Raw genomic sequence first — 25,454 nt, forward strand, 5'->3', positions numbered from 1 at the left:
CTCCATTTTTATTCCTTTTTATGAGATTACAGCTCTTGGCTTTTTAATTTTAATTTTACTGACAATGTTACACTGTTCATTCTACTATTTAACATTCTGTACTTAGCGCTGACCTTGATCAGACTTTCTGTGAGAGACCATTGAGAAAACTGTAGAGATTGTGTGATTGTTTACATTCAGTATGAAGAGATGCGTCTCCCTCTGATTTTGGTGAAGCAGGTCCCTATCCATGCTGCTTCACCCATAATGAAAGTTAGGAATGGAATCTAAACTTTCCATGGAATGGAAGTATATTATATATTTCCATTCATTCAGATTATATATTTTTAAAAAGCAGAAATATTTGTAACTTGTCATAGCTTTAAGGCAGATCATTAATTGACAGTTTTAGGCCTGTTCTGTGAGTTCAGTTGGACCATACTGCAAATCCTAGCTAACGGCTTATCAGCAAACATACCCAAAGACTCCCAAACTACTCCTTTGAGTAGTTCTGTTGCAGATCACCAGCATTTTGTTTTGAGAAGAATGCTATCTTGACTCAGCATGGTGCAATGTCTTCTTCTGGCCAGAACTAGTCTAACTGGTAGTTTTTTTTAACTACATATGTCTATTATTTATTTACTTAAAAGACTTAAATGGCCATCTATCTTACGTGGCACAACTCTGAGTGGCTCACGGTAACAATAAAAACAAAAACAGTAAAACTAGAACCTGGCATTTCAACCAACATTCTCCAGACATCACCAGATAAAATCCCCATGCTTCAACATCACCCTATCCCAATGTTTGCCAGCTCTTTACAGCTTTTGGGAAGGTTAAAAGGGTGGCGGCCTGCCAGATCCCGGGGGAAGGGTGTTCCACAGGGCAGGGGCTGCTACAGAAAATGGCAGTGTTTGAGGGAAGGGACCTGGAGCTTGCTCACCCTAGGCCAAAGTTGTCCAAACTTGGCCACTTTAAGATGAGTGGACTTCAACTCCCAGAATTCTCCAGCCAGCCATGCTGGCTGGGGAATTCAGGGAGTTGAAGTCCACTCATCTTAAAGTGGTCAAGTTTGGACAACACTGGCCTAGGCAAACTGGAGGAACAAGCAGACACCCTCAGGGAGAGGGCAGTGCTGCAAATAACTTGGTTCAGTGCCATGTAGGGCTTGAAAGATGATAACCAGCACCTTGAATTGCTGAAAATAATTTCAACTGATACCTTGCTCTATTGTGGTTGTAGCACAGTGTATCACAATCTTTCTTCTTACAAGGGATTTTTTTAATGCCACCACAAAACCTTTAAATAAATGGGACCAACCCACTGTGTTCAAGATCAGAAAGAAAAAGCTTCTGTGGATATGATTGTGAAACAAGATTTGAGGCTTGATGCCAGTAACTATTTTTAGTTACTATACAGTAGTAAAAAGAAAAAAAAAAACCCAAAACCGAAGTCTTGTTCTGGTTTCATGAGTGGGGCCATTACCAAGCCTATTAGTTTACACGATAAATTCTACATTGCGCCAGAGAAATAAAAAAGATCTGTGTGTTTGATTAATCTTGAATGTAGCTCCTGATAACAGATCTTTATCCAGGATGTTGTCCTAACATTTGTGAACCCTTTATATGTGCAAAAGAGATATATTAGTATTAATAGTATAAAGCAAGAAAAATAACTATGTGGGTTTTATATTTGCCGGAAAAATTCTCATGCTGTAGATAATAATGTAGACAAATAATGGGAGCAGCTTGACCTTTCTCTGCGGCAATGCTGTTGCCACTCTTCGGTTGTGCAAAAGGGTTTCTTGTACCCACCCCCCGCCCATGGGGATAGGAACAGAGCAGAATGGAAATTTTCTGTACACCTGACACCACTTGTAATATATTCATGAAAGTAGGGAAACTATTAGTAATGTGTGCTCATTTCCAAAAATCATTCTCACGCACACACAAACATACATGTATACACCCACTCGCACCCACCCACCCACACACATAGATACATTATGTTAAGTCTATGATCACTCTCAACTGGATCATTCACTGCTATGCAGATTGTAAAGATGTGTGTTTTTTGAGATTTATACCCTTCTGTTTTCTCAACATCTTTCTATCACAAGGAAACCCATTGTGTAAAAGCAATACATTCAGAAGTGTTGTTTTCCTCTATACAGGGTATCTGCTTCCTGTATACCTGGAAGACACTGGCCTTGTATATTAATGTGCCTCTGGGCTTCTCAGATTAAGCAGTGGACAATGTTTATGGCTACCCTCCTTTCAAACTGCCTACCCTTATTCTTTTAATGATTCACTGGCATATTTGAAAGAGCTGGTATATTTTCTGGAAGACATAAAAGAACCCAAGTCTAACTTTCATGACTTATCAGCTCCCTTCCTTGCCACCCCTCAGTCATATATAAGAATATTATGTATATTTGCTATGACTGTAATCTCCCATTTATTTTCCAAGCAATTTTGTTACGACATCTATGTTGCTTAAGCTGCAGTGGGAATTTAGTTGACTTAGTTACAGTTATGCACACCGGGGAAAAAATGTCATTTGTTAGTTTCTAAACTAAGCTTTAGGAATGTTTTTAACTTGGTCTTTAAAACCAATTACTCTTTTCCAACAGGCCTTCCTACTCCCTCCCACCTCCATATTTTGATCCTTAAAATGCAACAAAGAAGAACGAAGAGCTGGGTGGTTGCATTGGTTAACAATATCAGATCTAACATGGTTGGTTCTAAAAGCATGATGTATGTGAGTAGGGATAAGCAGGTTGGTGTAAATCTCATGTATTGCTCAATTTTCATAGCCAATTTCTGCTCTGACAGAATTACATCTAGATTTTTAACAAAATATTTGGACATAAATTCACTGACCTATTTAGGGATAGAGGGAGGCTATATTTTCTTTAAAAATGTACAAGATAGCTGGGACTCTTGGCTTTTGCAAACTGAAGTGCATAGCAGCAAAAGAATCTCTATAGAGACGGTGGTGGCTGCTTTTCAGTCATGTCGTTCCAAAAAGTGCTAGAGAGGAAGGAAAGGGATGGAAGAAAATAAAACTATTTAAATTATAAATTGTTGGGAATCTATGGTCAATATTGCTTCCAGATATGGAATACATATGGACGTTATTGGGAGGTGGGCTCGGTGGGTTTGTACTTTCTTTCTTTATCTGCTGAGTATTAGACCTGTTTTTCTAAGATTATCCTCTGTCCACATATATAGTGATTTTGATACATCATAGCAGAGCATTGTTTGTTGTCATAAAGGATAATCTTAATATATTAATTTGTATAAATCAGTTAATTTAATTACGAATTTAGAGAACAAATAATTGCTGCAGCTTTTCCCAAGCATCTTTATGATGGCTTTTCTGAGATCATTTCCAAGATGTTTTCCCACATAGGCTTGTGTGTAATGGAGAAAAGTGTGTTTGTGTGTTGTGTTTGGGGGAGGAATTGGGGAGGCTGTTGGTTAATACTGTCCCAGATGTTCAGAACCTTAAGAATGGGAGAATTGGCCTAAGTGACAGTAGGTTTAAAAACCTTTGAGAAAAAAAATAAAAAGTTTTAAATTAAATTAAAATTAAAAATTAAATTAAAATGGAGGAAAGACATCAACCCAGAAATCCAAAGTCCCTTTTTACGAGCAAAGTAATGTAAATAAAAGTATATATTTTAAAAAAAAATTAAAAATCCTATCTGTCCTTGAATCATTTGATCATTTGATTTTTCTGAAAGGAAAAGAATTCAGAGGACAGATTAGATTCCTTTTGCCTGATTAGCAAAGGGTGAATTTAGCTTCCTACAGAATTGGTATCCTTCCTCAGGAGATTCCAGAGGTGGTAAAAGGATCAATTATGGGAAGTTCTCCCTCTTTTTTGCATGTATGTTTATTATGATTAGCCAGAATGAAGATTCCAGTTGTTTGTACCAGCTCACTTTATGGGATTGGTACTGACTGAAGACTTGCCATTGCATAGAGATTATATTGTGTGTTCCTTGGAGCATTGGGGCTTTTTGCTGGTGGGACTGCCCTTTCGGAAGCCCCTTAGGGTAGCTATTTAGGGTTGGCCATCCTGTTTGTTTTCATGTGCAAGTATTGGGGAAAAGCTGGGACTCTTAATGGGAGGGACCACTATGTGTTGCTGGTCTTGATCCATTTTAGCTTGCTGATTATGAGATGGGTCAGGGAGATGGGGGAGAGTGAGGGCAGAAGCATAGGCTGGGAGCAAATACTATAGTCATAACTGGAAGGGGAAGATATGGTGGGAAGCTGCACCTTGGCAGGAGAAGGAGGGAGGCTAGCAGCTGGCCATTCAAGCTGCAGTTTAACAACATCAAGGTGACAGCACAGATGGGGCAGATCACAGGGAGGTAACCTTGAACATGGCTCATCCTGTTCATATTAATTCTCTTCAACCTGTACTTCTTAAGTATACAGACCCAGTATATGGAGAGGTGAGGACAACCACTTGTTTGCCTGACTCTTGCTCTATCAGATTAAGACAGCCAGGTCAGGACTGGCCCCAAGGTTATGGGAGGTGAATAATGCCTTCTTGAGTGAGCAATAAAGGAGGTAGTCATATGACCTTTATTGAAAAAGCCCTCCCTAGACCCAGAGGTTCTTTGTAATTATAGACCAGTCTCTAAGCTTCCATTTTTTGTAAGGTGATGGTAGCTTTACATCTCTGGATTCATTTGGATGAAACTGATTATCTGCACCCTTTTTAACTAGGGTTTCACTCAGAATATGGTAGTGAGATTGGTTTGGTCATCTTTTGTGGATAAGGTGATACAACTCTACTGTTACTCCTGCATCTCTCAGCAGCTTTCAGCATCTTTGGCTAAGATGTTTTTCTGAATTGATTGAGAAGGTAGGTCTTGGGGGTACTATTCTGGAGTAGTTCTGGATGCATTGTAGAGAATAAAGAAGATGACCTTGATAGAGATATGCAGCCCCTTTTGCCTAGGGAACAGCTTCTGCATATCACCACCAAAGTCACCTTTCTTACTCGGTATGTACATGCAGAAGGTGGTCCCGGGGAATAGTGTTTGACATCTAGATTGTTCACCTCTGGTGTCCCACCAGACCAATGTTTCTCAGCCTCAGCAACTTTAAGATGTGTGGACCAACTCCCAGAATTTCTCAGGCAGCATGCTGGCTAGGGAATTCTGGGAATTGAAGTCTACACATATTGAAGCTGCTGAGGTTGAGAAACACTGCACCAGACTATATCTTGTCTTCTGTGCTGTTTAACATCTACATGAAACTGCAGGGGAAAGTCATCAGCATATAGACAATACTCACTGGTATTACTCCTTACCATTTAATTCCAAGAAGAAATTATTACCCCTAAACTTTGTTTAAACATTGTAAGAGGCTGGATGAGGGAGAACAAGCCAAAATTAAATCCAGACAAGACAGAGGTGCTTTAGGTAAAGGGAAAACTGGTCCTGGAGGCTGAGGTGAGGGTTCTTCTGGATTGAACTGCACTCCCCAGAAAAATTGGGAGAATATCTTTAATGCCCAGTAGGGAGGAACACTTTGTACAACTATTGCTAGCACATTGCTCCTGAGCCACTCAGACTGAGCGGTGATCCCAACTGATCAGCAAAAGCTCTAAACAGCGTAGAATAGCTGGATACCTGGGGACCACATCTCTTGCTTTGAACCTGAGCAGTTAACTTTGATCAGGAGGAAAAGCTCTTTGAAGATCCCCCTCCTATCAAAATATTGCTTATTGAGTATATGACCTTCATCTATGTGGCCCCCAATTTATGGAATCATTTTCCAAGGAAATGTACTTTGCCCCTGAACCACTGACCCATCCACCCCGGATTTAGGAAAATAGCAAAAAGCTATCTTTTACCTAACTTTCAGTTGTTGAATTTGGTTTTTTAATGATACTGATTTTAATTTTACCTTGGTTTGGATTGTAATGTTTCCATTCTTTTATAATTATTTTTAACTGCTGTAAGCTGCCTAGAGTGTTTTATAAAGAAAAGGTAGGATATGCTTTCTGCAAAAAAAAAAAAAAAAAGAATAAATTCATATTCTGAGTGAGAAATGCTATTCATTTTCTAATACATGCAAGAATTGCAGGTTCACCTTTTTTGCAATGCAAGTGTTAGCAGCATTACTACTTTAAAACAACGAGGATTTATCTGTTTCTGAATGTATGTATTAATTGTGCAGAATGTTTGACACCTTCCCCCTTCCACTTCAGTTTCTCCATATGGGCTTTAATTGTCATATTAGCCCAAAAGGCAAGGCCCAGCTTTCAAAAACTTGTCAAAATGAACAGGATGCCTCTCTGCTAGGTATTTAGGGAGGTGTCCACGAGAAAGAGATACAGTCTCTCTAGTACCTGCATTGTGCCTTAAGCTACAAAGTTAATAAACTGGAAGTATCGTCAAGGTTTGTAGATTGTTTTATTTTTGAAATAGGGCAATTTATCTTCTTTAAGATAAATTTTTATATTGTCCTGTGTGGTTATTGGAAATGGGAAGGTTGGAGTAACAAACTGAATGCATAGCCCACACTGTTATTTGTCAAACAGGCAAGCTGGTTCACAAGGTAAATCTTGAAACTTAAACTAAAAAACAGTTACCTCCTGAGCAGTAGAAGAAATGGCTGTGCAAACTGCTAAGAATTAAAAAATAATAAATGAAACAAAGTTGGGAAAATTGAATGGTATCCTATGAACATTTAGGCAAGAGATGAAGAAACCTTCAGGAAGTCTAAAGAGAGGCCACCCATGTTGTGTGTTGCAAAGGTGGAGAAATCTATCTTGATGAAAAGGACCAGGAAGAGAGATGCAGCCTGTCCCTTGTTAGGCAAGGAAGCTGTCCTATGTTTTGTATGCTTGTGTGTGTGAAAGAGAGAAAGATCCTACAGGGGTGGAGAAACATAATGATTAACAAGAAACAAAGGTACGCTGTGCAACTAATAGAATCAATACTGAGGATGGGGGCATTTGCTGCAAAGTTCGATCAAAGTGTTTTGATATACCTGTGTTCTCATACATCAACAATAGATAAGGATGAAATGTGTTTTATGTAGGAATATCTGCAGTATGAGGCACAGATTCAGTCATCACTGCACTGCATTGCAGAGGATTATTAATACATTACCCTGTATTTTGAGGAAGAAGATGTTCCAATGTCCTTCAGAAGTTCTTGACTTGACTATAGTTCATTTATGTGTTATTAAGTTAACTGAAAAAAGAAATGTAATACTTGCAAGTCATGAAATTTAGACCACAATGTTCCCTCAGTCATTTATAATTGGTTTATTTTAGGAAGCTAATTTTTCATCAAAGCACTCAAACTGTAAATTTACTTGCAGTGCAAACCAATATCCCCTAACAAGTATAGAAACAAGCAAACCCGAGATGCCACTTAAAAACAAAAACACAAACTGTTTATGTTATATTATGTTATAAACTGTCCCTTTATAACATAATCTTCCAAAATGTCCACATTTCCCCTCTCCTTGTCTCCCTGTTCTGTGAATTATCTGAAACCATTTCAACAATTCTGCTCTGGAAAATGAAGATAAAATGTTATGACAGATAACTTTTAGTGACATGATGATGCTGTAAGATATTAGGAAATAAGTCTTTATGAAGATTTTTCACACTGTCCATTATTTATTTATTTGTATATTAGGCTGTTTCCAAACCAGGCTATAATAAAACTAATAGTAATAAACTTTAGTAATAAAGCCATACTAAATTACAGACTTTAGAACTGTGAAACAGGATCATGACAACAATGATAGAACTGCACTAAATGACACAGTAGTTCACAAATTTTCACTAGCCTGTGAAAATTTGTGAAGAAAATTGCTGAAATGTATGTTGTGGAATGAATTATAGGATAGGATTAAATATCTATGTATAAAATAAATAGCTATGAAGAACACTTGAAACTGAATGTTTCGGGGGGAGGGATTGGGTGATCTATGAGAATCCCATGTTCTTGGCTAAATATTAGCAATCTCAGTTTATAATTTAGTTTTTAAAATGGTTTTGTTTCTTGCATGGATATGAATACATCCAAAAATGGTTATGAATCATTTGAAGGGAGGGAAGAAATAAATTATTTGATCTATAACTTCTAAGTATAAGGTCTTTGCCCATATTTGTGGCCACTGAAGCAAATACTGTTTAGTTTATAATGGTAGCATAACAGAACTCTAAAAAAGCAAAGCAGCTTTTATGTCCTGCTTTTGGGGTTTGTAAGAATGTTAGTTTTTGAACAGATTTCAGTTCTGTTTAGCTGAGTTAAAGGCAAGGGTGTTGGGTTTGGAATGGATTAGGGATGTAAGATCTGAGAGAGCAGTGATACCATTTAATAATTTCTCAGGGATGATGACTGTTCATAATAAAGTTTGGGTTTTTAACAGTGGTTTGGGGAAATGTTGATCTCTTGATACAAAATTACAAATCCTGAATCAGCAAATGAACAGGTGGACATGCAGCTAAGGAAGAACTGAGTCATGTTTGTATTGATATTCCTCTGCCTTTATTGCCTTTGGAAATCGAATGCCAGAGAAAAAGAATATTGGCTATAAATGGAGCAGTTAATGAGAGACTGGAATTGTTGGAAGGTTTTTATTTCTAACTGGGAGATTTTCAGATTTCTCCTTGGCAGCAGAATCAAATAAAATAGGTCTGTGTTTCTTTATTGTCATATCTTTGTGCCCTTCAGAACAGTTTATTGAAAATTGGAAGAATTTCCTCAGGATTGTACAATACAAATGATATTAGGGAAAGAGATTATTGTATTATTTAGGACTGTCTGCTACAAATCATAGAAGACTGTTTCTGCAGGAATTATCTATTCTTGTGGGATTATTTTATGTAAAAAAATACTTTGGAGTGCTGTCTTAGGGCCCTTGTGGCCTTTTTAAATTTTATGCTCTGGGTATCTATGTGTTAAGTAGACTCACAGCTTCTGATTAAAAATGTGGTAATATTTATATCTGCTTCACCACTAAATCAGAGCAGGAGCAGTAGTATTGAGTTCAACTGAGAGTGTAGGCATCTGTTGGATGTCGAAAGCTAATTTTGAAGTCATTTGTGAACGGAAAGAGAAAAGCATGTATAATTGGGATGCTGATGTTGACAGTACCCCAATACCAGGTTTTTAATAGGCTTCTACAAAGCAGCTTAGAGTCACTCTGATGAAGAGCTTTGTTGAAGGAAAATTCGCCTCTGTGAAGCATTTCGTGTTACCTTGTAGGCTTCCTGTATCTCTTACCTCTCTCACTTGCTGCAGCCAGAAAAGACTTCTGCCCCAAAGCGATGGTTGGACAAGCACTGGAGGAGAAAATGGAGGGGAACACATTGCTTTATAGCAGTGTTGTCCAAACTTGGCCACTTTAAGATGAGTGGACCAACTCCCAGAATTCCCCAGCCAGCCATGCTGGCTGGGGAATTCTGGGAGTTGAAGTCCACTCATCTTAAAGTGGCCAAGTTTGGACAACACTGCTTTATAGCATTCTCACTCTTCAAATTTTGGCAAGTGCTGCTGGCAAATGCTGAGGCAAGAACATTGCCTTGCAGATTGCTCCTTTCTCACAGGTGCCAGAGGGTGCTGAGAAGGTCCCACAAATTAATGTGTTTGTTTTGCTTCACTCTTGGAAGTGAGCAGTTTCTATGGCTTCATAAAACAACTTGGAGAAGGTGCTTTGCTCAAACCCTCATTGAAACGGAACCCCCCTGCAATGATTTGCACAGCCCTAGCTTTTAACGTTTAATGAAAAAGACACTAGTCCCCCATGCATTTTGTTTTTTAAATAGACTTAGGGTGGAAATTAGCACAGTAGCCGCATTATGTACTTGTAAGAATTAGGTGTGCTGAAAGAAGTACGTAAGAAGGAAAAGAGAGAGAGATCACCAAGTTTCTCTTATATGTGCTGTAAAGCATTTCAAATACAAAACTCAAAATGTCCATATTTAATTTGCTGTGTAAAATTTACATTCTTAATATGCCCAAACTTACCCTAGGTGTTGGCTCATACCAGTGTGTCTAATTTTTATTCTTTTGTACTGATAGGTACAAAATAGATAGCTACTAATTACTTATCTCCAGTTCATATTTATTTTGTGTGTTCTTAATGTTGTCAGGAGTGAAGCACTGGTTTGAAGAAAAGCAGCAAAATGCTGTAAGAATTGCCCTGCTAAATGTTTTTCCTTCTCAGCTCTCTGCTTGAAAAAATAATTTGCAGAGGATTGCTCAGCGAAGTGTGCATTTTAAAGTTACCCACGGTAGTGTCTATTGTCCTGTTCTGGAATTGAATGATGTCATGTTTCATTTAAAGCTCTTAGCAATGCTCAGGACTGCATTTAGTGCAGGCAATGAGAAAGTTGTGAATCAGGTTCCAGTGCAAACCTTTTGTGTGTGAGGGGTTTAGTAGCTAAAGCTGACTCTTGCAATATTTCTATCAAGGTAGCTGTATAGACTAATAAGACTCAGACGCTCCAGGGTGGTAATTTTGCAGCTGCTGGAACTGAAGGATGCCTTCATCTTTGGATGCACAGGTAGGTTATACGTTGTTTGGGGTGGAAGGAGGAGGGAGGGAAGTTCAGTCACTGTTTAAAAAGTTGGAGGCATTCCATAGTGATGAGGTAAGTGTTGCCGAAAATTCTCCCTCATAAAAGTGCTTGGGACTCCAGTACGTTTCATGATATGACAGAAAACTCTAAGACGGTAAGAGTCTGCAAGACAAACTGTAGGCAGTCTGGAGTTGCTAAAAAGCTTGAATTCTTGTTCAGTTCTGGGAGAACTGTGAGTGAGCTGAAAGGTTTGCACAGTTCTTGGGAACAGGAGGGAGACCGTCATTTGAGACACTTCAGTTCAGTTTGGTATTTTTGAATGGGATGTTGTAGGTTACTGTGATGTGGTAAGTGATAGAGAGCATGTTTATAGACTATAAAGAATGCAAATTTTATCTGTGTTATTTGAATCATTTTGGGTTTAATTAGTTTTGTTGTTGTTGCTCAGATTAGTTGAAATGACTCTGATGTCTATCCATGGTGCTATTTGAAATCTTCAGTATTTAAGACAGAGTGCCTTATCAGTCAGGGATTTGTGTGTGTGTATTTTCTTGACCCAAGGGTTTTGTACGTGTATGTGTTGATCCAATCTGGAACATATTGTCCTATTCAAATAAAATTTGATTAGAACATTTTCAAACAAATTGTGTACAGCCTACAGTTACACAGCCGCCTCAGTTGTTATGAAATGAGACCTGTGGAGCTCACAACTGATTTCATTGAGAATAAGAAATAAAAATGCAGGCATAATATTATCACATAATATTAAACTTGTAGATAATATATGTTTAAGCAAGGAGATCCTGTATTCCTGTGAGCCACAAATGTCCAAATTAGGTACTTTCATTCATTCATTCAAGAGTACTAACCAATTCAATATAAATGGCTTATCAAGGTGCATTATTTTGACTTTTGAAGTTGCTAGAGACAAGAGTGTTTTAATGATTGCTATAACAGTTAAAGATTTAGTGTTATTGAAGTCATGATCAAAGAAAGTATAACTTAATATTTTTAATATTGTTTTTAGAACTTCATATCATTTGCATTGGAAAGCGGAGTTCATATGTGTTTTTAAAATGCATGTTTTCAAATTTAGTTATCTGTGGGTGTGGAAGTAATATAGTTCTCAGTCTTACACAGAAGCTCTCTACAGTGTATGTGTAACAGAGAGAGAGAGAGAGAGAGAATATCAGCAAGCAATATGTAACCTCACAGAGAGGAAGCCAGACAGGGTGGGGAACATTACTACATTTGTGGAAAGTTATGAACAAGAAAGGATCATGTTACTAAAATCTATTTCCTAGTGAGTGTTGATAAACATGCAATTAGTCTTCTTTCCAGCATTTAGCCAAACCAAACCAACTTAACACACCCTTAACAACTGAAGATACTAAGAAAGTGTGTAGAATTGGGCTTTCCCCCCTCTGAATCAAATTTAAGGCTGGAGTTAAATAAGATGCTCAGCACTGGTGTGCTATCATGGAGGTCTTATTCAGATCTACTCCACTCCAGTTTTATTTAGATTTATCTCTTATCTGATAGCAAATGATATGAAGAAGAATAGGAAAACTATTGAAATGAATTATCTAAACAGTTATAGATTGAAAAGAATTAAGTGTATGTTGCCACTTAACTTCAGAAGCTCTGTGATAAATATCATAGTTTCATTTCACTATATTTCTTTATTGACAGGATATTTGCAGAAATATCTTACGCGGCAGTCTTTAAGTGGCTTTGGTTTGGAGTGGATGTTTTGGGAGAAGACAAGAACTGCAGTGGTTGGGATAATGATACAAAATGGCTGAAGGTTTTTTTCCTGAGTTTGAGAGGGAGTTAAAGGATGTGTCAAGATGATTTTATGGCTTAATTTATAGTTTTCGTGTGCCTAAAATAAGTGTTTAAAAAGATGGATATTCAGTTGTTCAGTTTTGAAAAGTCATGGTCAGAGAGCATTTGCGAGGCTATGACAAAGGAAGGGTTCAGGTCCTGGTGTAGTCCTGGGAGGCAGGTTGCCCATCCCTGTCATAGGGCCATAGAAATTGAAGGAATCTCAAGGATAATCTAACGCAGTATCTTGCTTTTCTGGGTATTTGGACTTTAGCTAAAGTCCAAAGACTTTAAAGACTTATTCACAGCTAGGCAGCAATACCTAGCCAACTTTGGCTAATCTTGAAAAGTTAAGCAGCATTGGACCTGGTTCATAATATAAGCTAGACTGAGAAGGAAAAAAATTCCCAGAAGGCACTGGGAAACCACTTCTATATCATTGTAACTGGGAAGTGACCAGGATTCATGATCGATCAATTAGAGGGGATCTTACCTTTAAAGGTGTGAATAAGTAATCATTTGTCATGCAATAATAATCATCATAATAATTTTACAATTGATTACAAACAACGGCATGACAAAGTAGCAACAATGGTGTATTGGAATATCTCCAAGAAATACCATTTGCCTGCAAGCAAGACCTGGTGGGACCACAAAAACAGACAAAGTAATAGAAAATGAAGAAGCTAAGGTGCTCTGGGACTTTAGAAGTCAAACAGACAAGCACCTGCCACACAACACCCCAGGCTTTACAACTGTTGATAACACAGACAAAAAAGTCTGGATAGTGGACATTGCAGTACCTGGAGACAGCAGAATAGAAGAGAAAAAACTGGAGAAAATCACAAAATACAAAAATCCACAAATAGAAGTAGAATGACTGTAGCAAAAGAAAGCAAAGATAGTACCAATAGTAATAGGCGCCTTGGGTGCAATCTGAAAACATCTGGAGCACCATTTGAACACCATCAGCATTGACAAAATCACCACCAGTCAATTGCAAAGGGCAGCTTTACTTGGAACAGCTTCCATCCTGGGATAATACCTTTAAAACCAACCCCACCATCTGCCTAACCCACGTCCTTGGGAAGGATTTGATAGGTGGACAAAAATGCTAAATCCAGTCTAAACATCTGGCTGCCTGCGTGACCACCATCACCACCAATAATAATAATGAGATTACTTTAAACTGTAGGTGAATACAGCATTCAATAGATCTTGATGTCCAATTTAATAAGTTATGTGAAATTTGAGTTATTTGTATTTGTATTTTTGGTGTAATTAAAAAAAGTTCAACCTGACATTGTCAGTTAAAAAAGAATAATACAATGAGAAAGATGTACCTTCTGGTTGAGATGCTGCCAAGTGCTGTAGACGAGAGTAGTCTAAATACGCAAATAGGCTGAATTATTTTACTATACAGTATTACTCTGAAGTTTCTACCTAGTGTGCAGCAGCAATTCTGCTACAGCCACACTTTCAGTGTACAGTGAACCCTGAATCTAGTCCAAAACATACATATTGATTGCAGGCAGGGTTTGAAGGTGGATAAGAATGGGATTACATCTACTAGTATCCCCTCATCTACTCCATTAGCCTCTTTCAATGTAACTGGATTTCGTGTGTGTGTGTGTTTGAAACAACTTATATTCACTGAGGTTTTGAAAAAATGCATAAAAGATAGGAATATGGATCGGAGACATTATCCCAAACATTCAGTAGCATTTGCATAATCCTACTAATCTTTGATTTAGAGACAAAGCTTCAGTATTCAGGTTACATCACTTGAGCTGGTTTTCACAGTTCTAAAGTTTTGGTTTTGTTACTTACTAAGGTTTTGTTTGTGAAGGCTTTTGAAAACATGACACCTAAATCTATTACAGTTATTTTTCATAGCTTTTGGGGAGGTTAAAAGGTCATAAAATTAGAATAAACACTGTGTTTTTGTCTCTCTTTTTCCAGCTACAAATGTATTCTGTTAAATTGTATGGATTCTCTGATTCTCTGTGGAGTTTTATGACGGAACTGTGTAGTGTTGACAAAGCAAACACAGTTTAGTGGTGCTTTTGGGTTATCTGTAATTGAGACGACATAGCAATGAACAGGAAGAAAGGCTGTAAGGTGATTGAATGAAACAGGAACTCTGTACTTCAGCTAAGGTATCTAAAGCAGCTAATCAAATATACTTTGTTGTACTTTTTTTTTTAGCTATGTCTTCTGATAAATTAGAGGAAAGGTTTTCCATTTATCTTATTTATCCAGATTCCAAGCTAGTCTAACTTTGAAGAGTATTTATTATTGTTTTAGTGGTATTTTATTGGTGATTAAGAATATTTCATTATCAGAAATCAAAGGAAATAGCTTTTCTGCTACTTTGCTGAAGAAACACTCTGCACACATTATTTCTTGTAATAAATCTCCAGTGATTTTATACTACAATTTTATATTACATAGATAAATCATAACAATGTCCTTTTATTTAACCCAACTCTTGATGACTGCATCCATGCGATTCTTCTGGCAGGATAATTGAAATGGCTTAGCACTACATTCTTTTGGATCTTTTTTAGTTCCTAGTTTAGCACATTATACTTGCTGAGATTTTCTTAAATTGAAATATTAAAAAAACAAGAATTTCTAATGTAGATTTGAATAACCCAGTTTTTATTGACAAACATACTATAGAAGTTATGATTATTAAATAATATGCCAGGAGAACTTAATCTAATTTAACAAGAAGAATGTGTCATATATCAGATAAATACAGAAGATTGAAAAAAAATGGTTTATCTTGACTTCACTGAATAACAGTAATAAAAGGAAAAAGTGTAGGGCTTGCTGAAGACAGACTTATCAGTAAATTCACACAGGTTACTAGCCACTAATATATTTTTTTTCTCTGATCTTCAAATTTACATTTTCTTAAAACCTAGGATATGCTTCTTCGGTATGGGTCACGTAGTATAATCAAAATATTGACCCATCTATTGCAAAATGTCTACTAGAGTAACTTCAATTAGTATAGGAAGGAAATACAGATCTTTGCTAGATGTTATTGAACAATAAAAATTATCTCAGGGTTAATGTTTCATATATTATGCTACTTTTGAACAATATGTGTTTCAAAATGAGGATCCTATAGCATAAAAAGTTTAGAAGATTCTGAATACTTTTATTCGTATGGTTTTTGTTAAAAAGAATTCCAAGATATATGGACATGGCAAGCTTACGAAATAAACATGAGTAATAGAAAAATCTTTTTTAAAAATCTAGGAATTCCAGCCAATCCAGACATTTCACTTACTTCTTCAATGGCTTATTATGAATTCCTTGAGCTAAAATAGCAACATACCCAGTAGAATATGAATTCATACACAGAAGCCTGATAATGCAATTAAGAGTCTTTTGGAGTGGGGGCCATAATAAATCTAATGAAGAAGAAAACAAGGAGAAGAAGAAGAAACAACATTTGTTTTCAATGTGCTTACAGGATTTTTCAACAAAAGGAAGTTACACAGAACATTGTTCTTCTACTTTGAGGGCTGGGAGGTACAGCTGTTGGTTATAACAGAATGGTTGCATGGAAGTATTGTGGCAATATGCAGATACGTAGTACTGAAACTGTTTACACTAGGTGTAGCTCAAAACAGTTCCCAGATGATTTCTACAGTAAATTTGGCATTCCGTTTTGTTTGGACATTATGGATGTCCAAACAAAACAGGTTAATAAGCCAGATTTTATGTCCATATATATGGATTCAAAGGACTACTTTTGAGAAAGGCAGGAGATAAAGGCACAACAGAAAGACCTCACAGAATTATTGTAGTATCTGTGTATTCTTTATTTGTTGTTAGGAGTTGCAATCTCTCCCCCTGTCCTTTATACATTTGTGTGTTGTAGTGTTTTTTTCTTCCAACTCATATTAAGTGTTTACCATTTGATAAGAATTTGTACATGTATATTGTCTGGATTGGTATTTCCCTCTAAACTTCTTTTATAACAATTTTGTGGATCAGAGGTTAGTAGTTTTCTTTTTGTGTAGACAGGCAAAGATGTACTAATGGATTTTTTGCATCACTTAATTTACAATCAATTAAAGTTTTGCTTGTTTTTTGCAATTTTTGTCTAGGCTGGCCCTATAATCATTTTGATTATCGGCATTAGAAAGACTTGTAAAATCAAGTTAGCTTTTTGCAGCAAATTTGGGAATCTGAATGTTGATTTTTTAAAAGCTCTGCAAAAGAAATCTAAAAATAAAGAGAGCTAGAAATCCCTACTGATAGATGATTTCTTGAAATGTTGTTTATATGCAGTTTCGCTGCAGCAGTTTCCTCTTGGTCTACTTGTACTCATTGAAGTGTCTGAAGATAGCCATGCGCGTGATTACTTTTCTGTGTGCAAGTAAAAATTGTTTTGATGAGATCCAATATACATGCAAAATTAATATTTGTTTTTCTCTCTCCATAAAGATGGCTACAATCTTAATGTGCTGCCTCCAGTGATGGTGGGCACAGCCCGCAAGAAAACAGGGACGAACCTGCATAGAGAAGACAGACACTTCCTCTACTGTGGAATCAAAACAATGGAATTGTCAGACAGTGACCGACCAGTGAGCTTCAGCTCTACATCGTCCTCAGCATCCTCCAGGGATAGCCACTGTTCTTGTGGTAGCAGAACAACCTTGGTTTCAAACAGTCATCTGGGTTTGTTCAATCAGGATAAGGAAGCAGGGGCCGTAAAGTTGGAGCTGCATCCAACCCAGCAATTTTCCAGCAAGGAGCTAAGAAAAAATAACCCTATCAAAGAACAGCTCTCTGATGGAAATCTTGGAAGGAAGCCAAATATGCCACGAAGACCTGAATCAAAAGAAAATAAAAATTGTGTCATGTCACTGATTGTTGAGCCTACAAGTCCCAAGCTCCTGTATGTTGACAGAGTGGTCCAAGAAATTCTAGAGACTGAAAGAACATACGTGCAGGATTTAAGAAGTATTGTGAAAGTAAGTATGTCTTATTTAAATTCGGCCATAATGTAGAATGTGTAAACTGAAATTAACATAGAAAGATAATAGGATCATGTAATTCTCTCGAGGGTTTGTAATAAATTGGTTGCTGTGGGAAGCACAGGCAGCTTGAAATGGATACATGCTCTGTCAGTTAAAATATTGAAACAGCAGCATAGTTCTTATTTGCAGGGTCATCTTTCAGGCAGACAGTGTGCATTTCTGATAGCTTTAATTAACTAATAATTAAAAAAACACTTTTAGCTAAATAGTTCTTTTTCAGGTTTTATTTTGGCTGATGTTTCATCATGTGATCCCACAAAAATCTGAATACGTTATGAATTGTTACTATTACTTATAGTTAGCCTACACATAGTACTGATAGTTGTTACTTTTCAAATTAATTGCCATCCACATAAAGCATAATCAGTTAGCACTAATGAGTCTGAAGATGATAAATTAAGGCTTCTCCTTTCCAGCTGCAATCTCAGGAAAAGTTGCCCATTCTGTTACAGTTTATATGAAAAAGAAAACCCTTATTAGCACCAGTGAGAGAATCTAATGCTAAACCTCTCATGCCTACAAGCTGCAGTAGGAAGGATTGTCATCCCTGATATTATTATTTTTTTGAAGTTATCTGTATTAATTATGCCAGATGTACATGAACCCTAGAAAGGTACTTTCTGGGGAACAGTCTTTACTACCTTGCTTCTTGCAAGTAGGCTAGGATTTTCTCAGTCTTACAGCTTTCTCATTAAATGGGGCTGGTAAAAGATGCTTCTTGATTTTCTGTTGTAGCAAAAACCTCAGATCTTTGGAAGCTGGAAACCTGAAGGTCCAATGGAAGTGAAAGTCAGGGATTGGCATCATCCCACTTTTGTTCACACAAAAATAACCAATGATCATTTCTTGTTCCTGGGTGATAAAATGTTGAATTTGAGACTTCTTTTTATATGATTCAAGATTTTAGAATGTATCACGGGTTTCTGTCAGTGAATAACCTCTTAACAATATTCTTACAGGTGGGGATAACACATTTATTTATTGCTTTGTTTTTTGTGATTCTTTGACCTGTTGTTCAGTGCAGACACAAATTTTACGCATAATCTGGAAATGTTATAATGTATGGCTTTGGGCAGTTCTCTTTTTAAGTACATCACTAATCTGGAAAAGTAAATACTAGTCTGATGATGCACACAGAAGCAGACAGCGAGGCAAAAAAGATTATCAGGATTTGATATACAAAGACATGTTGAAAAAGAATTAATCTGTAGAAACAAGTCTTTTCCTGCATATCTGTATTAGGTATCTTAACTGCTGGTAAGATCCATACAGAAAAAAGTTCAGATATCCTTCAAACAAAACTGAAATGAAGTGCTAAAGCAAGCAGAGCTTCTTACATATGGGATAAATATGGGTGGCATTTTAAAAGTTTAATACAGCCGACATAATATTTAAATGCCCTTATTCTCAATTTAAAAAATACCTGCTTACTAATGAATGATAAAATTATTCATCTGAACTTCAACAACCATGACAGTTTCCAGTTGAAAGCATAACTAGATGTTGAAATATAATCTTGATCAAAGAAGAAAAAAATTGAAATTATCATGATGCTATAATTTGTTCATAGGAAAATCTTACAGTTTTGTACAGGTTCCTAAACCCATGAATGTCTCTGAAATGTATGCCATTTCAGTAGCAACAGATTTTTAGAAAAGCAATGTTAATGTATTTAGAAAGTAGTGAAATGGTATAAAACGCTTTCTAAATACTGAGATTTTCTAACTGTAGTGGATTGGAAACCATCTTTTAAGCAGGAACAGGTTCTACAAATAGATACTGAAATACACTTTTTATTTTAGATAGAGACCTTGGATTTCAGTATCACAGTAGACAGTGATTACTGTTCTGTGATATAATTATATATTAACAATTTGGCTATTGTTTTATGTTATGTTTTAATTGTTTAATTGGCTTTGCATTATTTATTAGCTACCTTTTGTGTCATTAATTAGTAGAAAATTAAATTTATTAAGTAGTTACATTGCAATAGTAGCTCATATATGTTGGGTTCTTGGTGTTCTCTGAGTTTGCTGCTTTTCTTGCAAATGTTTCATTACTAGGCTGGGTACGTAATCACAAATAGTAGTGTTAACTGTTTATTTCTAAAGACTGATTGCCTGTTCTTAATTGCAAGTATATGAATATTCTTATTTTGATGGCTAGAGTTACTCAACTGATTCATCCATTCATTAAAATTTAAATGAAAATGGTGAGGAGATCAAGAATGCTTGGGTGAGGAGAAAAGACATCCTAGCACAAGTATTAATACAATCTATAGTAGATTAATTAAGAAAGTTCTGTTTTTATAATGGACAGTTTAATTTTCAGCAACTGTCCTTGGGTATTTTTACTTCTTTCCTTTCTGGAGTTTAAAAAAAGTATTTAAATTGTTAATATAAACAAATGGTCACTATAACTGTAATTATTTTCATTTACTGGGTGTAGTATTGATTGTGCCTTTTGTTTTTATCAATAGTTATGCTTTTAAGTTGTGTCATTTGTTTTAAAATAAATAGCTGATACTGTATAGAGACAGGAATAGTGACATGCAAAGAGAGGTCTTTAACCCCTTGCCTTGTCATGGCCCTAATTAAAATCACTGTTCACCCATACGTACTGTTTGCAATAGAAAATATACTCTGTTGTTGCCAGTGGGAACTTTCCTTCCTGTGAACAGCAGTGGAGAAAAGTTTCCAGTTAAAATTTTAGCAAAGAAAAAAGAATTAGATTCTTCCCTTTTTGGACAGTCCCTACTTTGGATCCTCCACATCACTGATACACATTCATGCATGCAAACGCAGAGCAAACTACAAGACAAATACCACATCTAGATTTGTTGCAGAAAATATTAGTATCTTAGCTTTTCTTTCTGGGAAAAAAAAAGCTTTTCTTAAAGTTTGGAAGCATACTGAAAGATGCAGAAGCATTAATATATGACTATAGTGAACTATAGAGAAACATTACATATTAGTATTTAAGACCTAATTTAAGATTAGTATTTTAGTTGTGGGATATGTCTCTAATATTTAACAGTAGAAACCGAGAAAAAGTGAATGAGGTTTTATGAGTGAACCGAGTTTGAGAAGGATGAACTGTGAGGAGAACTCTGCTGGTTTCATCAAGCCCATCACCCACCAGCCCACTATTATATAGTGGCCAGCTCTGAGAAATCCACAAACAAAGGCTACCTCTGTTCTGTTTGATTTTGTCTTGTACAGTATTCAAAACTAAAAGAAGAATATAAAGGGACAGTTACAACAGCTTTGAGTGATAGAGGGCTATGTTCTCAAGGGATTCAAAATTTAACTCATCTCCCTTCTCCTCCACATTGAACTTTGAATACAAATCCAGGGGATTAACGTTTTGTGTCCTTAACTGGTTGGATACAGGAATCTGCAATGAACTCCCCAAATATAATACTTCCTATATTGTTTGTGAATCTGTTACTTTTTATCTTATACTTCAAATGAGTTTCAGTTAATTCTAAAGTATCAAATCCTCTTATATAGATTGACATACTAAGCTTTCCCTATTTTGATTAGGGTTACAGGGTAGGTCAGTGCCACTGAGTCCCAGATTTCCCTAATATTTCTAAAATAACCTCTACCTATCTCCTATTGAGGACTAGGAAATACCAGGGACATACTTTTTACATATATTTAATCATGCAATTTAAAGCTAGTACCTAGAATCCACCTGGATTAGAATACAGATGGTTAAAGCATTTATTCATTTATAGTGGGGAAATAAAACATCTAAAAGAGATAAGTCATAAGATATAGATTAATAAATAATGGTTTTATCTGATGACTTAATACCACAGGCTCCAAATTCTATTTTACTTATCATTAGTCTTTTATTTATATTCCCCCCACACCAGTCTGCTCTTTTCTATTCCATTAACCTCTCTCATTCACTAATTGACTTCCTCAGGTGACTGTCACATATTCTGGTCCGTCCTGTACTGTCAGTCATCTTTGCAGTCTTTCTTGGGTTATTAGGGTAAGGGGTAAATATGGAGCTATGTTTTTGCTCTGGGGCGTATTACAGTTATAAGAATGTTTATAAGTTCCTCCAGATAATTTCCTTTCCTATATTTTTTAACTTTTTGTAGTCCAGTTAGTATGCTTAGATAGGAAGTGGAATGACCGAGGAAGATATAATGCTTTAGGCTCAGTATGCAGAGATTTTCCACCTATTTTTTTGTTACTGATGCTAAATGGATCACAGACGGGAGGGAGGAAGGAAGGAAGGAAGGAAGGAAGGAAGGAAGGAAGGAAGGAAGGAAGGAAGGAAGGAAGGAAGGAAGGAAGGAAGGAAGGAAGGAAGGAAGGAAATGTGGCTCTGTTCCTGTTTTTAGGGTATTAGCTGCACATCTACTAATGGACTTTAATAAATGAAGCATACCTTTCTGTGGCCAATATTTTACATAGTTATTTGAACAAAGCAAAGTTTTGCGACATGATTCTTCATGCCCTGTGACCTGGAGGCCCTATCTCCCCCAAAATATTATTTTATTGCCTTGTGTGCATGTGTACATGTTTGTGTATATGTTTTCTAGTGCTGGGGATGAATTGTTGTTCTGTACTTAGTTAATCAAGTAAATATTTTATAGAAGTGTCTCTCAATCTCAGAATTCTGGGAGTTGAAGTCCACACATCTTAAAATTGCTGAGATGGAGAAACACTGCTACAGAAGCTTTATCCCCTGGATAGACAGCCATAAACACACTGAACATTATGATACTGGTATAATCAGCCAGTGCCTAATTAGTATATGCACAGTGGCATTTTCCATGATGTATTTAAAATTATTTGAGAAAAGATGAGCTATCTCCCTGCTCACATGTTATCTTTGAACACATGGACGTGTTTTTGCCTGCATCCCCCTCCATAGGACTGGTTATATGCTTAAATAATGATGGCTTCTAAAGCTGCAAGCCATTATAATGTATTACAATGCATGAAAAAGTATTTCTATTTTCAAAGGTGCATGAATTGCCAAGATACTTATTGATAAGGTAATAAGACATGTGCAGGGAAAAGAAATGAATACAGATTGATAGAACTAGGAACTAATGTTTTATTTAATTGCAATACTATCCAGTTACTGACTAAAACAATAAGGTACAGGATTAACAGCCTTAATAATAAAACGTTAACCAAGATGTTAAAACAGGTCAAAAATGGATTTCAAACTAGTCAAGAATGAATCTTTGTTAATACTAACAATGGTAGACATGGATGACCATGCAGAATATTTTTGCTTTAATTGTTGGTCATTCATATGAAATATTTGTAGTCTGAACTTAGGGCTAAATATAAGTACTTTGTATAAGTCTTCATAAAATTCTAGAATAAAACATCTGTAAAGCTAATCAAGGGATTAAAAATGAAATGGTGAACATATAGGACATATGCATGTGCCTGAACCTGTATTTTCAGGAAAGGGGTCTGAGTAGCTGAAGAAAATAATGACGACAAAGGATCATGTTTTTGAAGCTGCTGACAAAAGTGCAAGGCCAGATAGTATTCATCTAAGCATGTTTAAAATCATCTAACAAAAATAAGTAATATGACATGCATACATGCATTCAAACTGAACGTGCTAGATTGCAGAAAATATAGAAAAACTAAGCTAAAGAAATTAGAGCCCTGAAACAAAAAAACAGAAAACAAATATAGCTGAAACTACTTAAACCAATGTATTAGCTTCTACATAAGAAGACTGGAAATTGATCAATGTAATGCCAGTTTTTAAAAAATGAATCGAAAGGAATACTGGAAAATCCGAGGCTGGTTATTCTAACAGTTTCCCTCAATCTGAATTCCCTGAAGATTATATGTTCAGTACTCAGAATTCCTAGTTCATTGTTGGGATTTTTCCCTCTGAAGTTGGCGTAACTTCAGAGTTAAGTTGGAGGAAGTTGGGTTAACATCTGTTCTTGATGGCAATTGTATAGTGTAGCCCAAGTCTTTCTGAAGAAGAAACAATAAGAACTAACAGAGGTTTCAACAACCAGTTAATATAGCTTACCTGGATATTCAAAAGGTATTGAACCAAGTTCCTGAATAGCCTTTTGAACTAATAAAGTTCTTAGGAGTTAGGATTGATACCTGTTTCAATAACAGGAAAAGGTAAGTAGAAATACACAAACAGTTGTAATGAAAGAAGATGAATAGTGACTTTACTCTGAGATAGGCATGTGTTTTAATGTGTTTATAAATTGTCTGCAAATAGGGTAAGTGATGAGGTGGTCAGGTTTGCTAATGATATCAAATTATTTACAGTAGTTAGGATAAGAAAGTATCTCTAAGCTGGGAGAATGGGCATTAAGAAGAGAGATGCTGTCTAATTTAGTGCTGATAATGTCTCAGGGTAGAAGTAACTGACTATGAAAGGCATGTTGGACTTTTGAATGATAGCTACACATTCATCTGAAAAGAAACTCTCAGCTGAAGTCTCCAAGTTGTCTTAAAAGGTAGCCTTATATAAAGATAATTAATGATTTGTGCTGAATGTTATTTGTGCACGTGCAACTGAGGGCAAGCCTATTGTAGCACTTTTACCCCAGATAGTAAAGGTGGTATTTAAGGGGTAGTGCTGTCCCATCCAGAATTGTTTGCAAACACCAGTATTCTTAACAAATCACTTTCTCTACTCATAGCATCTCAGTTTTATCAAAATAAAGCCACCCTATATTCAGTTTAATCCATCCCCAAATTGCCTCCAGAGCAGTTCTGGAGATCAGTCCTGTTTTGTGTTTATCTTAGACTGATACTGCATCTTTTTAGCATGGAGCCATCTGGAAGGAGGCTAAACATGGAGACTGCTTCAGGCCAAGTACAGTTAAAGAGGAAAGAAACTGTATCCTACCAGTTCTCTCATACTATTCAGATTATTCCTTTGTTGACAAAAAATGCGCAGAATTCTGGTTGAATCTGATTGGTATCATGTTTTTGTTTCTGACAAATACCATTAGTTTAAAGTCAATGCTAGTGACTTAATCCAAAAGTTGGAAAAAGAAGAAGGTAAAATGATTCTGTATTTACTAATGACAAGTTATAAGAATTACCTTGTAAAAAGACCTTTAGATGAATCTTGGTTGATTGTCAGTGATTTAAAATAATTTTTAAAAGACCACAAGGAAAAACCTATAAGAGCCTGTTGCAAAGAACATGAATGGCAGGTAGATAATTTACAGGTTTTGATCATATAATTTTATTGTAGAATGTAAATTAGGGGTGTGTCAGAGACTGGCTTGAAAATATGAGTCTCAGGAGTTCATGGGAATTACTCTCCCTTGTTTTCCATTTATTCATCCCCCAAACACCCATCTCCCAGTCTCACAGTAAATCTTGTGGTTATGGTTATAGCTCTGGCAGAAGATAGAGGAATGATTCCCCCCCTCTCAGTAGCAACTACTCTTCAAAAATATTGTTTTGATAAAAGTTTTGACTATGCTTACAAAGAGCTGGTGGCACCTGAGAGAAATTTTGTAAGTTTAGCTTGAAGATGAATGGAACTGTTACTTAATTGTGATCTGATCTGAGACGGGCAAACTGCTACAGTTGTATGGTACCTCTTTTAAAGGAGCTGAACTTTTGTTCCTATCCCAACAGCAGAGTAGCCAAAATATTGTGATATAAATGTTGACACATTGTTCTGATAAAGCAAATACTATGTTATTAGAAAAATTGGCTAAAATTTGTAATTGCTAAACCTAAGCAATCATACTCATAGCAAGTGATAAATTCTCTTAACAATCTAGTTATTTGTCTGTTTCCATTCAGTTAACATGGTTGAGGGAACACCATGGAAAAGCCACTGCTCTTTCATTTACTGATTTTATTTGGGTATGACTTGCATTCTGGGACTATACAAAGGATGTTCATCTCTCTCTTAAAGTAGAGCTATAGGTTTGGGCTCCATCATTTCCCATGTTTATCATTTTGGAGGGTGGAGATGGATAGTCGGTTGGCCTCAGTACCAAACCTGGCCCCT

At 36.3% G+C, this 25,454-nt stretch overlaps 1 protein-coding gene across 3 annotated transcripts in view; it reads left to right on the plus strand.

Moving 5' to 3' along the window:
* PLEKHG1 (pleckstrin homology and RhoGEF domain containing G1) overlaps positions 1-25,454 on the plus strand; it is a 113,692-nt gene that overhangs the window by 50,622 nt on the left and 37,616 nt on the right. For all 3 annotated transcript variants that reach the window (XM_025176154.2, XM_088141971.1, XM_088141967.1), the window contains one exon: positions 16,852-17,381. In XM_025176154.2, coding sequence (XP_025031922.1) covers positions 16,852-17,381 — 530 coding nt within the window. The remainder of the gene's footprint in view (positions 1-16,851; positions 17,382-25,454) is intronic.

This window comes from Python bivittatus, unplaced genomic scaffold (assembly GCF_059951505.1).
Source record: "Python bivittatus isolate LINGU-HERP-01145 unplaced genomic scaffold, Pbiv_v1 ctg000020_np1212, whole genome shotgun sequence".
In the NCBI taxonomy this organism is placed as follows: domain Eukaryota; kingdom Metazoa; phylum Chordata; class Lepidosauria; order Squamata; family Pythonidae; genus Python; species Python bivittatus.